The following is a 15,334-nucleotide window of genomic DNA, read 5'->3' on the forward strand; positions in this document are numbered from 1 at the left end:
GCTTTCGTTGTATATATGATTCATGGCATGCAAAATCCGATACACGGAATATGATGATATGCGAGCAATCTGTTTCGATGCACTGGGTCTCTGACTGATATCCATCTAACCCGAATAACAAACGCAAACAGTCGAGAGGACCATGGACATGAACCATCCCACTCAACATATTCATCGTCAAGAATGCACTGCATACCATGTGAATACCGACACTCATTACCAGACCCCCTGCACTTCCGACACTACCTCTTCCTGAACGCGTTCTTACTAGCGCTCCTCCCAGGATGTCTCCTCTTGGTTCTCCCACTCCTTCCTTCACCCTCCTGACCTTCATCATCATCATCCAGTTGTCCTTTCTCCATCCCAGCACCGAATCTTTCAACTTTCCTATCCTTCCTTCTTGTCCCACCTGAATATTCATCTTGCTCATCATCTTCACCATCTGGTCCATTAGATCGAGAGGGTTTCGAAGAAGGTATGAAAGACATTTCCATACCTCCATCAGCGGATTTGCGCATTGCCAATACCGATGGATCTTCTCCAAGGCCTTTACCACTTCTTGAAGATTGGTTGGATGTCTTGAGTCGCTGACCGAATGTTGGTTGTTGCCTCGATGAAGATGAGGATGATGAAGAGCCGACCACCAATTTGGGTTGAGATCGGATAGCAGGTAAGACCCGTTTAGCGTCGGTAGGTTTGAGTCGACGAGGATCATACTGGAGGAGATCTGAGATACCAAAATACGAAAAATTGGTCAATTTCCCAACATAAGATCGATTGATATACCAGTAGAGCATTGACTCACCACCATCATCACTTTCCTCACTATCGCTCTGTCCCTGATCGGTCCCTTCATCTTCCTCTTCTTCCGACTCATCTTCATCTTCATCTTCCAATCCAGAAGAAGACCTGTCACTCTCATCTTCCTCTTCTTCCACTGCCGTCTTCCTCTTAGCCTGTACAAGTGGAACGTCAATGTCCGACCAGCTATTCCGATTCGACATAAACTCGACAGATAAATGTACTCACATTGTTATTAGCAGTGGCAGGGTTGAGCAACGCGAACTCTCTACTCTCCTCATCCACTTCAAATTCTGGATTCTCAAAGATCTCTTTGAATCTAGGATCAGCCAATAATCCTCCATGTATTTCTCCTTCTTCCTCTTCGGCCTCTTCGTCTTCCGGAGCGGCATCACCATTCTTCTGTTTCTTCTTCTTCTCCAACAGTTTATCCCTCTCTTCCGCTTTTCTAATACGTTCAGCCAAAGCTTTATTGACTTTAGGTTGATCTTTCCTCGCTCTAATTCTAGATTCCTGCTTAGCCCTCAATTTCTCGTTCACGACCTTATCCCTATATTCAGCGTATGATTGAGGGTTGGCAATGAGTCGAGCTGTGGTGTACAATTTGAGTGATAGGAAGTATCCATGCATGTAGGGTTTGAGAGCTGGTGTACCGATAAGATGAGTGAGACCGAGACTAAAAGGGCAACAAGGCAAGGTATCAGTATACATAATTTACCTGGTGAGAGAACAAGTATTCGCACTCACGTATCCAATTCTGCTCGATCGACAAATTTGAAATCTTGATAAGCACTCTTACCCAATCCACTGTAATCTTCTGCCATCTCTTCTGTGACGCTGTCCAGGAAGCTCGCCCATTTAGGTGCAGGACCGATCTCAGGTATGTAGTAAGAGGATAATTGAGGCGAATCACATGCTACCATCAATAAACCTGATTGAGGCACTGGATGTAAATCGACGAGAGATGATGGAGGATGGAGTGACAAATGATTGTTAGATGGCTATACAACCCCAACCAAAGTCAGACCGTGGCTACTAAGCCCAATTCAATTCGGATAGTAGCACTTACATCCGATTTATCCCATACTTTGATGACTTTACTATCCGCACTGATCACTCTACCTGAATCCTCTTGTGATCCACCACCGACTAACCAATCAACTTTCCTAATTGATTCTCCATATCCTTGATCTTTGATGGCGAACGGCGTGGGACTTCGTAAATCGTATAACAGCGTATGTCCAGTGGAAGTACCTACCGCTAGAGATAGGCCATCCGTCGGATGAGATTGTAAAGCGGTTATGGATAATTTCTGTATCGGTTGAGCGATGAGTGAAAGGGAGGAATCAAAATTCTGAAGTGGTAATAAGGTGGTAGAAGGGAGTGATAACCTAGTTAAGGCATTTCTTGATCTTGGATCCCAAAATTCAATTACACCTCCTCCTCCATCCAGACCGAAGGACCATAAGCCATGTCTTGGATTGACATCAACAACATTCACACCCTCAACTTCATCCTGTCTACTGTCCGCTCCCCAATTTCGAGCAACGGTTATAGGACTCATGTATCTTCCTTCCTCGAGGCTGAATCGATAGACATCCGTTCCTGTACATCCTATTATAGCGTCTGCCGAGGGTGAGTAGTATGCTAAAGATCGCCCGTAGATCGGTAGTCGGACGGAATGATGGAGTCCTCCTTGAGTGTGAAGGGAGAGAGATCGATCTCGTTGAAGATGAAGGGTTTTGGTCCAATCTGATGAGAGGATCTGTGGATGTAACGAGAATTAGCCGAAGTCCCAATCACGCCATGAAATAGACAAAGCTTCTGGTGCTACCCGTTCAGATCTCAGGACGAGATCTCATTGAAAGCCCGACAGATGTGAATCGACAATCACACTCAGACAATTTGACCAGAAGGAATTACGAGTTACTCACCACAAAATCGACATTCTCAGCATCTGTGACCCTCTCAAACTTCACCGTCAGATTCTCCAGATCCCAAACTTTGATCATCGGCTTATAGGTACCCGTCGCAATAGCATGTTGACCATCTTCAGTCGTCTTGATCCTGATTGCCGAACCGGGGAAAGTGAAATCTTGTATTAATTCCAGATCGCTCGTGGTATGTTGAGTTTTCGTACGCTTCTTTCCTCCCTTGGCTTTTGTCTTGACTGCTACCCATGATGGTAAGGAGGTGGATGAGGTGGATGATGGACCGTTGACGGTATATACTTTAGGGAATGACATGATGAAGGAGCGATGGGAGGTGGCAAATGATTAACGGCTGGTACGAGAGCTGGACCTCGTATGAGGATATTTCAATCGAATCGTCAAGGCCTCCTCTATCAGTCTCTGTGTTGTGCTTGCATATGCTCTATCGTATTGAGGTTTATGTAGATTTGTTCTATGAACATGATGGTATCTATAGCCTAGTTCAACGTCTATCTGCAACTGCAAACTGGATTGTCAACAAAATTCAGAAAAAATCTTTGGTCCACGTGGTCAACTCTCTACGTCATCACTTTTTCACTTTCTGGGTGCAAAACGATCGATTACCTGTCTCATTGTCTTTTGCTTGTCCAACAACATTCCTCATATTCCTCATCGTCAACTCCTTCAAGAATCACCCAACTCTTCCGCACACTCCGATCCACCTCAAAAGGATTCACACGATGTCTTTAAGGACCACCATGAACCTTGGTCGAATGCGTCAATTTCCGCTTCATAACCATTCCCAACCCATCTCCTTCCGTTCCCTCCACTTTGCCTCTTCCTCTCGTCAGGCGGGATTCTTCACTCCCCGAATATCCCTACTTCAGAGTACATCTCCTTTTCTAAAACGATCCTTCAACTCAACCGCTAGGGATTTGATACGATCGAGCTACTTCCCTAAAGGTGGTATTGGCGGGTACGGCGGTGGGTATGGTGGAGGTGGAGGGGGTGGTTGGTTCTCTAGGTTGAGAAGTAGGATAGATAGGATACCTACTATGACACTTGTGAGCTGCCTTCAAAGTCGAATTCTTCATAATAAATTGTGCTTATGACCTCTACTTGCATCATAGATATACGGACTGATAGGATTGAACGGCGGTGTATTTCTGTTATGGCAATATGCTATATCAAGTGCAGTGAGCTTCTCACTCGTCGAAAGGACTCAGTCGGCAGTCCAGGGTACAGCTGACCCAGTGCTCCTCAACGCAGCAACGATTCAGAGATCCGACTTTGTTCTTCTTCCTGCAAAAGAATTTCATATTGAATGAAGTGAATGTGTTTTCCGGAAGGATGTAAGTTTGTTTACTTTGGAGAAAACATCCGTTATGTCGGTCTTGGACATCTTTACCAAACAAGGCTGGATGCTGACTGTTCTGATTCTATGATGCAGATGGACTCTCGTCACTTCCGCTTTCTCCCATATGTCGGGATCGCACATCTTCGTCAACTGTCTGGGTCTATATTTCCTGGCTCCGGCAGCAGCTGGGTAAGAATCGGCTTATCATCTCACCGTCCTTCTATGAGTGCAAACTGATATATTTGGTTCGCAGTCTCATGGGTTCATCAGCGTTCCTAGGTTTATATCTCGGAGGTGAGTTGGCTCGTTCTTCAAGTCGGATGCGCATAACTCATTATTTCCCTTTTAGCCGGTATATTCTCCTCCCTCACCTCATTAACTTACCATCGATTGAAAAGAGATAGGTGGATGGGCAGTGAAGGTGCATCAGGTGCTATATACGCTTGTTTGTGTGGGTTGTTCACCTTCTATCACTTAATCACAATCTACCTCCCAGCTGATTAATCTATGTCATCCTGATATAGCATTCTACGGAGCTATGTTTCCTCAATCTACTGTATTGATGTTCTTTGTCATCCCCATGCCAGTCTGGGTCGCTATCAGTGGTATATTCGCTGTAAGCTGTCCCCTTTACATGACGAGGACGACTTCACAGCTAACCTCGTTTACTGTTTTTGTCAATAGTGGGATTTCTACGGAGCGTTATTCCGACCCAATTCCGGCACCGACTCTGCGGGTCATCTGGGAGGCATCACCTACGGGCTACTCGCTGCTTTGGCAATGAGGAGAGGCGGGCTCCTAAGGATGTTAAGAGGTGGTGGTAGGAGGTGGTAGGATGTATCTCCGATACAGTATCGTAGATGGACATGAATATATATGTATGATACGTGCCCTGCTCCATCTCCATCTCCATCAGTGAGATTAATATCACGACATGAGTCCAAATCAGTGGGCGTACTGTACGTGCGATTCTGATCATGGATATGGAATGAGTCACCATGTGATGTTCTAATCTGCATGTATTGCACGACACCTCATTGATTGCATTTGAATATGGAAAGTGAAATGCAATTGATTATGTGAGACGTGTATTGCTTGACAATATGATTGTAGATATAGACAAATATGTGGTATATAAGAGAGTAAAAACCGAAAAAATGTCCAAAATCAATAATAACCAATAAGACCCAAAGTAAAGTAGAGTAAGACTCGAGGATCAGAATTAGATCAACAAACCACTGCCTTCCTTCCAGCTACCTCTGTCATCCCTAGAAGTCAATCCCAACGTACCCGCACCAGGAGCGTCCCTACGTTTATTTATGAATCTCTCGCCGTTGGTCTGCCTCTTCGGTTGTTGAGGTAAATTCAAGTCTCTAATTTTGTTTCGACTGATCAAATCGATAAATTTAGGTTCGACAGGTTTGTCTTCTTCCTCCTTGACAATGACTTCATCCTCTTCCTCCGTATCACTCGAAGGAGGAGTAACCAAAGTTTCTGATTCCGAATTCGAATCCGAATCCGATTCCTCTTCAGGTTGTTCTTCCTCTTCTTGTTCTTCCTGTTCAGAAACCAAAGGAGCCCTTTTGAGTTGATCATTGCCGACAACAGGTGCTTCTTCTCGTTTAGCCACGGCCTCTTCAATCGGTAAGACAGGTTCTTCGACAATTGGTACAGGAACGGGTGGTGGTGGGAAAACAGGTTTTCTCCTTCTAGAGAAAGGAAGAACTTCCATATCTTCGAGAGTTCTTTGTAAACCACCTTCGGAATGTAACAAGGTGACATCGTCTGATCCTCCGATAGAAGCGAAATCCAATAAGATGTTTGGTACGGTTCGTCGACCTGTTATTCGCTGCAAGAGAGTTTGAATCTTGTCCATATCGGCTAAAACAACCACAACAAATCAGTTAAAGTCCTTCGTACAACTATGCTAAGAGTCAGAGGTAATCACTCACATCGTTGGTCGAGTTCAATGATGAATGGTGCAGGTGAAATGTGGTATTCGCCAAAGATCGATTTAGCTTTCTTGGAATATGGGCAGTGGGTCTGGAGCCATTGGTATCATCAGCATCAACCGTGCATCACATCGTTGAGTTCACACAATAATCACTTTTGAAAAGATGACGACTCTGTATCTCCTGTTAGCAAATTCTGCCCAACCATTGTCAAAGATTTCATCCCCTTCTTCACCCGAATCAATATCTTCCAATAATCTTTCCATCCCTCTTCCACCAATTTTCTTCAGGTACTGTTTAGTAGGTACTTCCCAGTCGTTCGGTAATATACCTCCTTCAGCCAACCACCATATGAGAGCACGTAACGATTGTAGTTTATCCTGTTTTTGTACATCTGCTTTACGAGCTTTCATCTCTTCTTGTTCTTTTTGTTCTTCGTATGATAAAGGTTCCGGATCCTTGTACGAATCCCAGAACAAATCATCTTCCGCTATCAGTTCCTCTTCATTGACCAAAAGGGATATTCCATTATCGGGGTCTCCATCTGGCCGGTGTAATGGATGGGCCATTTTCAATTGATGTTCCTCTTCTGAAAATCTAGATCGACCATATAACTGCAATCGACTGGAGGAGTTGAATCGCCTGACTTCGCTTGATCCATTCAGTGAGACAAAGATGAAAAACGCCAAGGTGAACAATCCGCCAACAATGAGAGGAAGGGAGTAATGGGATATACGGGATTTCATGCTATACGAGAACCTCCTGGCGGTTGATCGCGCGGGCGAATGAAGTGGGATCATAGGTGATCCCAAACTCAAACCGATGTTGATGTTAGGTGAGGTGATGGATGAAGATGTGAAAGGTAATTTGATTCTGGAAGGTAAAGAGAATGCTCTTCGAGGTGAATGAGAGTAAGATGAAGATGGTAAGGAGATTGTAGCTCCTGCAGCGAGTTTCTCGGTCACAGCTGATGAAGCAGACGAAGATGAGCTAGAGGTATTTGTTGAGTCTATGAACCCCAATGCTGCGAATGACGATGACGATGTCGAGGATGAGGATGAGGAGGAAGTTGATCTGTTCATATTGATAGAGATGGATGCGATGTGTCGATCAGGTATATGTGTGTGTGGTGGTCCAAGCGTTGGTTGTAAGCGAGAAAGTCGGATGGACCGGTGCGAGTGCGGGGCGTCAAAGGGATGGGTCAGAGCGCAGAAGGTTCGAGTGATGATTATGATGGCTATTGATGGTTCCTTTGTTCCTTTCCTCCTTTCCTTTCTTTCCAGGATACAGTCTATTTATGGTTGTTTATAACGAAATCAACCAGACAGGTGGTGGTCACACTTGGAAAAATCCTTTCTGTCGGCGATGTAAACAGAAGGCACCCGTTATATCATCCACATGCACATGCAATGCTATCCAATGCTATGCAGGTTTACGGTTGACAGGTTGCAGACGTAGTCAGCAGAAAGAGCTAAGAAAGTCTGTGACAGATGATGACGCAGAAAGATGTTGAGTAGATTAGACTAGCGTCGTTGGGTTGAGGGTAAAAAGTGAGACATGAAAAGGGGTGTTTCGGCCAGGTCGCAGATGTCTTTTCTATTCAGTTTCCAGTCGAGAGATGATTGATGTTCTGCTGCACCGCTTTGAGCTTGTGAATCGAAGTCGAGTTAAAAGAGTGTGGTCAAAAGCATGATAATTGCGATAGAATAAGTATGTATGTATGTGTATGTAGACGATCACAAGGAGCATTCTTTGATATATATCTATATACGTACGAAATCTACCTAATAAGTTATCTTCCTGGCTTGTCTTGTCTTTTGTACATACTACAAGAGGTAAACAATAAACAAGCACTTGATGGGTATTACGTGAGACGCCAAAAGATCCAGGAACCGACCAAAAACTTATTCACATTCCACTATGGCCAATGTTAGCTTGCGATGGATTATGCAATCTTAGACCACATACACACCTAGATACCTGGAGTCGATCTCCCGCTTTATGTTATGATCGATTTTCGCAGACTCATAGGATAGGATAGGACAGGATAATCGTAGTATCTAACAGCTCGGAACGCTACAAAGATTGCTTTGCTTTTGCTACTGGTCGGAAGCTCAGCCGGATTCCTGCTAATTTTCTCATCAGCATCAAAGCAGCAGCGCCAAAGCATGACTAAATCTAGTCGATAAACAATAGAATATACGCTGTATACCATATGTCTCCCAGGAAGAACCGTCTTGAAGAATTGACCTTTTCAGCTCTTTCTTCCTTTTACAGTATCAGGAACGAAGAGTTGATAACAAGGAAGGGTCCGAGCACCGGTAAATGAAAAAACAACCACTGTGAAAATTGTCCGATTATTACCTGAAAAGAAAAGTTTGCTGGCAAAGAAGGAAAGGCAAACGATGAAATCGGTAAAGATAAGGTTGTTGGTTCGAGGTGAACCAAAAGACACTGAGGACAGGTCCACCACTGTGAGCGTCTTCTACCATAATTTGCATGCTTCACTCAAGTAGATGAGCATCCGACATTTTGTCCACTAGTATGTCCGTGTGCTTGAACAAGTGTACCAAAACATAAACAAAAACAAAACATCGCGTCTCAAAGCAGAGCAAAATAAAGTTTCCCGCCTAATGCTCCTCGTGCTCGTGGAAAGGAGGCTACGGATCGGAGATATAATTTGCCATATTTAACGTGTGAACCTGAGACTTCCGTCTTTTATTGATCCAACGCCATATTACCGGTCCGGTCTTGGTGTTGAGAATTTGGTGCCTCTTTTTCCGGTCTTTGACTTGGATGCAGACGATAGAAGGTCGATACAACCATCTGGTATTGGCATCCTTTGGCCTGGCCAGGCGGCTCGGGTATACAGCACTCAAACTATTCATTCCTGTTATAGCCTCACCCACTCGACCCGCTCGTGTCGAGCTGTTCGGCGAGTTCTCTCCCGGCTTCCATGCACGACGGCTTCACAAATAGGTTCACTCTGCGAGACACCATGCACCAGGTGCATACGGGCTATCAAGCATCGACGAGAGAACGCACCAACAACAACGGACATTGTCCACCTCCTCGCGACGATCTCATCGTGATAACGTAATAGCAACGAAGAAAACCACTGTACCGAATAAACCCATCAGCCATCTATAGAGGTATATAACCCTTCTCTTTTTTGGCTTATGGTAATCCACAATTCTTCTTTAGGTGAAGGAGCAAAATGCGGGTCTACCATATAACGGTGATTGTCGATTACACGTCTAGTCAATTCATCTTCTTCACCTCGCAGAAAACGACAATTCCGCTAACTGAAACGCGTTGTAATTATAATCTAGATGAGGATCATGATATGGCATGGAGACTATTGAACAAAGTTCAGCTGTTCAGAAGAGCGCTAGTATAGTTCGTTTCAAAGATGCTTCGTGTGACTACAGTATACGTAAATGATAGACAGTCAGATATCGATCTAACTCGATGCGTTTTGTTTCAGCATGAACCAGCTAAATCAGATAACCCTCATGTATGAGCATATATCAGATCATACATGTTTGCACGTTCATCCTTACTCGAAAAGTGTGGCGATCATACACTTACGATGCATGTAAGTCATATGCGTTCTCCAATTCGCAAACGACATACAACGAGATTACGGAGAACAGTATAGGGTCAATTAATCAAAGTAAAGTTTGAAATGCCTATGGTGTTCTCAAAACCGATATTCTACAGTCTCTATTTCTCAGAAGTTTCAGTACTGAAATTCCGAGATTTTTCGACTAGCGGATAGCTATGAGCTCAGAGATCATCTTCATACTACTCTCATGCACGATAATGGTGCGTGTGCCGAGTAATCAGCTGGAAATGGTAAACAGGTGAGGAGGAATACGTACTTGCCACACCGCCAATCTCACTGCAATCCTACGTAGTTTAAACATCGAGTGTATGGAAGAGTTAATCGTCAATAATCCAGGATGCACCGACACAGTTTCGTTTTCTTGATAGGTATCACTGACCAATCGAGGGTGGGGACTGCATCGTGTTTCTTATCGACATTTTCCTCTTTCTCTGTGTCTTTCTTCGATTTAGATACCAAGCGACTTGAATTCCATTTGCACTTCCCCGAATGTCTTGAATGATGACCCTCAGAGACCCATACGACTCGTTTCAGACTCTCCTAAATTGACCTCAGGCGGAGAAAGGACATATCAGCAAATGATTGACCAGCTATATCGAACCAATCAGTATTTGCAATTCATGTTTCAAAGGAATGCTCTGTCTTTGGGCTGTACTCTCCGGGAAAACATTCATCAAGATGTTCACACTGTACAACCTTTTCACAGGCAGTCGGTAGGTCAGATCCAAGGTAATCTCTTATATGGTTGAATGCTTATTTGACTTGTAATCTTCATTCCTGTCACAAGTATCAACCATCCGGTCCTTCTTTTCGAATACCGTGTCACCAGGGCCGGAGCTCTTTTCGACAGCATCAGCATTCACATATCTACACCTCCTTCCATCATTCACCAGCACGTCGCCGAAATGACTATCACCCGTATCGGCCCAAGCATGAAACCATCCCAGCATCGAGATTGACATACCCCTTACCACCTAAACCTGCCACGTCTACTTCCAGTAAAGTGATACCGCAACCGATGCCATTGCATATCCTAATTCATATACTCAATCACCTATCGTTAGGATCCTCTCAAGATCGAAAGACTTGTATGCTGCTTAGCAGATCGATGTACCGAAGATATCGCACTGAGGGGAACAAGGACAATCTCGAAGTCGGTGCATCGGTCGGTCGCGCCTCATGAGATACTTTGCTAGTGATATCAAACACTGACGTATACCCACAAACCTATCGAAAACACTGTGCTATCAGTCTTGTTGTCCTGACCGGATGGCTTGTATGTCATTCGGGATCGCGGTGAGAACAGTGAACATAGGTGAAACAAGAGATACCTGATACAAATTCCGTAGAGACGATGGTGAATGAAGTATGATCCTGACGTAATGACGTAATGGGTTCGGCTAGCAACGAGACTGCAAGGTCAACATTACCAGCGACGGTAGTACAATATTTACTCTCTTTTCTCGTCTTCTTCTTCCCCAGTTTGATATCAAGTCATACACACCCATCACCATATTAGCAGTGATTCAGCTCTGGGGCACAATGATCAGGCCCAGAACACTGCCCTTACGGTCATCGATACGGACATCGACCGTCACACAACTTCCAAACCGCTTCCCATCACTTCTCTCCCGTCAGACGCTATATCCCATCACCATCCGAGCCAACTCGACTATCCCACCCATCAGTCCTATCTCACCCACTTCCTCTGACACACCACAACCTAGACAGTCAGCTTCATTCTATATCTCAAATGTGTTACCTTTGAAACTCACTTACTGGGACTTACGTCCAACATGGGCATCAATATTGAGAGAAGAAAGTCTGCTGGAGAGAATATACGATATCACTCGTGAGATAGATCTGTACGAATTCAAGTTGGAGAGCTTAGAAGTATCTAGGAAAGATGGTGGTGTATTCTTACATTTCTCTTATATCCCTCCATCAGAACCTTCTCCGTCGCGGAAGAAAGAAGAGGTAGAAGGAGAGATAAAGGATATAATAGGAAGTCAACTCACTTCCACGACGACACCTTCTTCTCCAACCACAGTAACACCCGGCAAGCTGTTCATAGAAGTTTTGAATGATAAAGCGAAGAATTTAGGTGGATGGCCAAATTGGTTAGGAGATTGGTACTCTAACAAGAAACTGAATCTTGTCAATAACACTACTGCTGTCCCTGGACATTCATTATATTCTACTGGCTCCGAGCAAGGTGTACTGAAGAAAGGCGATGAAGTTGAAAAGAAGGGTATAGAGGTCAGTACAGGTGCTGAGAGGGTATGGATAGTCAAAGGTAGACAGTGGACTGAGGTGAGTCTGCTCGTATTTGCTATATCAACACATGTGAATGCTAATGATAAGAACTTTGATAGGACATGAACCGATTCCCTGCTGGCAGACTTAGAGTAGAATTCGATGGACCAGACGTGTCTCAGGAGATGTTATATACGTTATTCAGAGTGAGCTGCCTAATGGTCTACACCCCTAATATATCAAGCTTACGCTTTCTTCTTCTGCAGCCGTACGGTAGAATCGCAGATATTCAACCTCCTTCACCTGTCCCAGCTGGTTCATTACGATATGCTACGGTGACTTACTCAAGATTATCTCCAGCGGCAATAGCTATCAATTGTGTGAGCTCTCCATATCATGCAGATTTCTCAAACGCTAAATCTGAATTTACAGTTACATGGATTCTCAACACCAACCAATACAGCGGACTTCACCCTCAAATCATCCGGATCTGCATCAACGTCGACTATACCGAAGAGTAGACTGAGGATATACTACGAAAGACCACTCAAAGCTCACGCTATAAGGGATTGGATATCTGCACACCCGAGGTTGGCATTACCCGTTTTGGCTTTCTTGATCGGTACTTTGAGTTATACTGTGAGTCATCTCGTCGAATTGCGTTGCCTCCTGTATAAGATGAAAAGATGACGACGATATATACGATTATAGTTCTTCGATCCTATCAGAGCTTTCTTTGTCAGATCTAAGCTTGAGGGTGTCTGGGATATTGAACAGTACTCGTTGATCAAGAGTAAGTCATGATTGGTCGAAAAAGGTCATTCTTAATACGATCAGATATGCCCTTCCAAGGTATGTATGCTGATATTGGACCGCACTCCTAGCGTTGCGACAGAAATTTGTCCTCCCTACCTCCTTTGGTTTCCTCAGTGGATCTTCTGCGTCCACCGGTGAATCAGAAGAAGCTATAGGCAAGGACGCGTGGCAGGATCGTGTGGAAGCGGAGAAAGACGTCGAAAGATGGTTGTCAGAATATCCCAATACATTCATCACCATTACTGGACCACCAGGTAGTGGCAAAGTCAGTCTGGTCAGTAGAGTGCTGAAACAACAAGCCAAGTGAGTCGATCAAACCTTCTCAATCCTTGGTCGATCGGGAGAAGCTGAACGGGTGTATCATATAGACCTGCTATGGTCATCGACTGTGCGGAGATCGCAAAAGCTAAGAACGATAAAGGCTTGCTTGATGCTTTGGCCGATCAGACAGGTACGTGATTATTCACCCTGTTTGATCGAGAGAGCGCACTGACAGTTGTTCTCATTCACATTGAACAGGCTACTACCCCGTCTTCTCGTTCATGTCATCCGTCAGCGGTCTTATAGATCTGGCAGCAGTAGGTCTGATAGGTCAAAAAGCCGGTTTCTCTACTCCTGTCGATCAGCAACTGCGACAAATTCTTGAGATCGTTGGTGGAGCTTTGAAGGACGTCTCGACTCATGCTCAGCAAGAACACCAGCAGGAAGCTCAGCATTTGAAAGATGATGCTGCTATCGCGATTGAGCGAGAGCGACAACGAAGATTGATATCTCGGGGTGGATGGCATGATGGACGATTAGACTGTATTGCCGGTAATGGAGTGATGTCGGAATTGGGTGTCGGGGACGAACCGTATTTGGAGAACGACCTTGATGCTGCTCCACCACCATTGATGGACGATATCGCTCCTATCAAGGGAGAGGCTGTACCTCCAACATCGGCTTCCCTTCCATTGCCGAAATCTTCCTCGCCCGAAGAGATTGCTGCAAAAGCAGCTCAAGCAGCGGCCAATGCCGATCTAGACGCTGAAACCGAAGAGATCAAATCACTACCTATAGTTGTGCTCAAGAATTTCGCCCAAAAGACTGCTAAAGGAGATTTATGGAATGTCTTAGCTGAATGGGGAGGTAGCTTGGTAGAAAACAAAGTCGCTCACGTCATCATAGTCACAGAGGGTGCGACAGCTACAAAAGCTTTGACCAAAGCCCTGCCATCGAAACCACTAAACAATATTGGATTGGCAGATGCGGATCAAAGTAATGCTTTGGCTTATGTACGAAGTAAATTGAAATCGATCTCCTCTTCTTCCTCTACGATCACAAGTACTCAGCAGAACGGTGACAGTCAGAATAATGGACGAGTATTCGAGCTTTCGACAGCGGATTCCACCCAGATTTCGAAACTTGGTGGAAGAATGGTAGATCTCGAGACTCTGGTTTATAAAGTACGAAACGGAACGTCTATCAAAGATGCCGTCGACGATATAATATTAAGGAATACGATCGAGTTGAGAAAGACGGCGTTCGGAGATGATTCGGAGGATGCCAAGAGTCTACCGTGGAATAGGTCACAGGCTTGGAAAGTGGTAAAGGAGCTGGCGAGTAAAGGAGAGGTGAGTGCTCTTTCGGACCTTATTATGGCTTTACACCAAAACAAACTGACTTGTGAGCACTCTTACTACAGATCTCATATGCCAACTTACTCCAAGACTTCCCGTTCAAGGGTAACGAACAAGCTCTGAAAGCACTTGAAGAGCACGAATTGGTATCAGTTTCGTACGTTGATGGAAGAGCTTCGAAAGTCAGACCGGGTAAACCCGTTTTCAGATATGCGTTTGAGGCGTTAGTGAATGGTAAGTACATCGGCAGTAATCAATCATCCTTCCAGACAGTCTGTGGTGGAAGCTAATTGATCGGTTCGTGTGTGATTGTAGACCCAATATTCAAAGCATCCAACCAAATTGAATACAATCTTACTCTAATTGCCAAAGCGGAGAATGACATCAAGACGTACGAGACTGAATTAAATACATTGAAAGGAATAATCACAGAAGGTGGATCGCAAGCCCTGGGAGTGGAAAGTAACTGGTTGGGACTTGGTGGACATTCCGCAGTGAGAGATAGGGCGAGGTGGTTATTGGATAAAATGCAGACATCGGTTGAGAAGACCGTTAAGCTGGAGAAAGAGAATGGGGAGATGGCCGGTGTGTTAGCTAGTGGAAGGGCATAGGTGAAGTGGAATATCATTGTAATGCTTACTTAGTGTTTATCTCGAAAGGCTTGGAGAATATCAGTATATTTAGTGAATCAAATGGTAAAGTATAATATGTTGTATGATATTATGTTAAAGGGCGACAATACTCTCATGTCTCATACATAGAAGGTAAATCGAGCAACTGGTAAAGATGTCAAGTTTGGTTCGGATCTGTGAGGGATCTGAAACTTGAAGAGGCTTTTCGACTCGATTCCAACTCGACCACCCTCAAGCAATGTCAACTCTGATATATATACACCTGGACACGTACGTACTTTTAATGATCGTAATACACCACACCAATAGACCTTTCTATCGTTTGACATGTCGTAACAAAAA

At 44.5% G+C, this 15,334-nt stretch overlaps 4 protein-coding genes across 4 annotated transcripts; 2 read left to right on the forward strand and 2 right to left on the reverse strand.

The window, feature by feature from the left end:
• Positions 1-242: 242 nt before the first annotated feature.
• On the reverse strand, positions 243-3,047 carry I203_108562 (uncharacterized protein; the record flags this gene model as incomplete). Its single annotated transcript, XM_019151268.1, has 6 exons — positions 243-727; positions 806-956; positions 1,030-1,477; positions 1,549-1,802; positions 1,871-2,566; positions 2,736-3,047. The coding sequence occupies 6 exons, from the start codon at positions 3,045-3,047 to the stop codon at positions 243-245; spliced, it is 2,346 nt and encodes a 781-aa protein (XP_018999440.1).
• Positions 3,048-3,490: 443 nt separating this feature from the next.
• I203_108563 (uncharacterized protein) lies at positions 3,491-4,923 on the forward strand (the record flags this gene model as incomplete). The annotated part of the gene is made up of 8 exons (XM_019151267.2): positions 3,491-3,796; positions 3,863-3,928; positions 4,002-4,084; positions 4,183-4,278; positions 4,343-4,383; positions 4,439-4,540; positions 4,614-4,705; positions 4,774-4,923. 8 exons carry the CDS (start codon positions 3,491-3,493, stop codon positions 4,921-4,923), a joined length of 936 nt encoding a protein of 311 aa, XP_018999439.2.
• Positions 4,924-5,311: 388 nt separating this feature from the next.
• Positions 5,312-7,123, reverse strand: I203_108564 (glutaredoxin; the record flags this gene model as incomplete). The annotated part of the gene is made up of 3 exons (XM_019151266.1): positions 5,312-5,970; positions 6,042-6,132; positions 6,197-7,123. The coding sequence occupies 3 exons, from the start codon at positions 7,121-7,123 to the stop codon at positions 5,312-5,314; spliced, it is 1,677 nt and encodes a 558-aa protein (XP_018999438.1).
• A 4,088-nt stretch (positions 7,124-11,211) lies between these two features.
• On the forward strand, positions 11,212-14,971 carry I203_108565 (uncharacterized protein; the record flags this gene model as incomplete). The annotated part of the gene is made up of 11 exons (XM_065518420.1): positions 11,212-11,982; positions 12,045-12,131; positions 12,192-12,305; positions 12,358-12,564; positions 12,637-12,718; positions 12,810-13,044; positions 13,110-13,192; positions 13,261-14,064; positions 14,122-14,354; positions 14,426-14,594; positions 14,676-14,971. 11 exons carry the CDS (start codon positions 11,212-11,214, stop codon positions 14,969-14,971), a joined length of 3,081 nt encoding a protein of 1,026 aa, XP_065372785.1.
• Positions 14,972-15,334: the final 363 nt, after the last annotated feature.

Source organism: Kwoniella mangroviensis, chromosome 3, assembly GCF_000507465.2.
Source record: "Kwoniella mangroviensis CBS 8507 chromosome 3, whole genome shotgun sequence".
Classification (NCBI taxonomy): Eukaryota; Fungi; Basidiomycota; class Tremellomycetes; order Tremellales; family Cryptococcaceae; genus Kwoniella; species Kwoniella mangrovensis.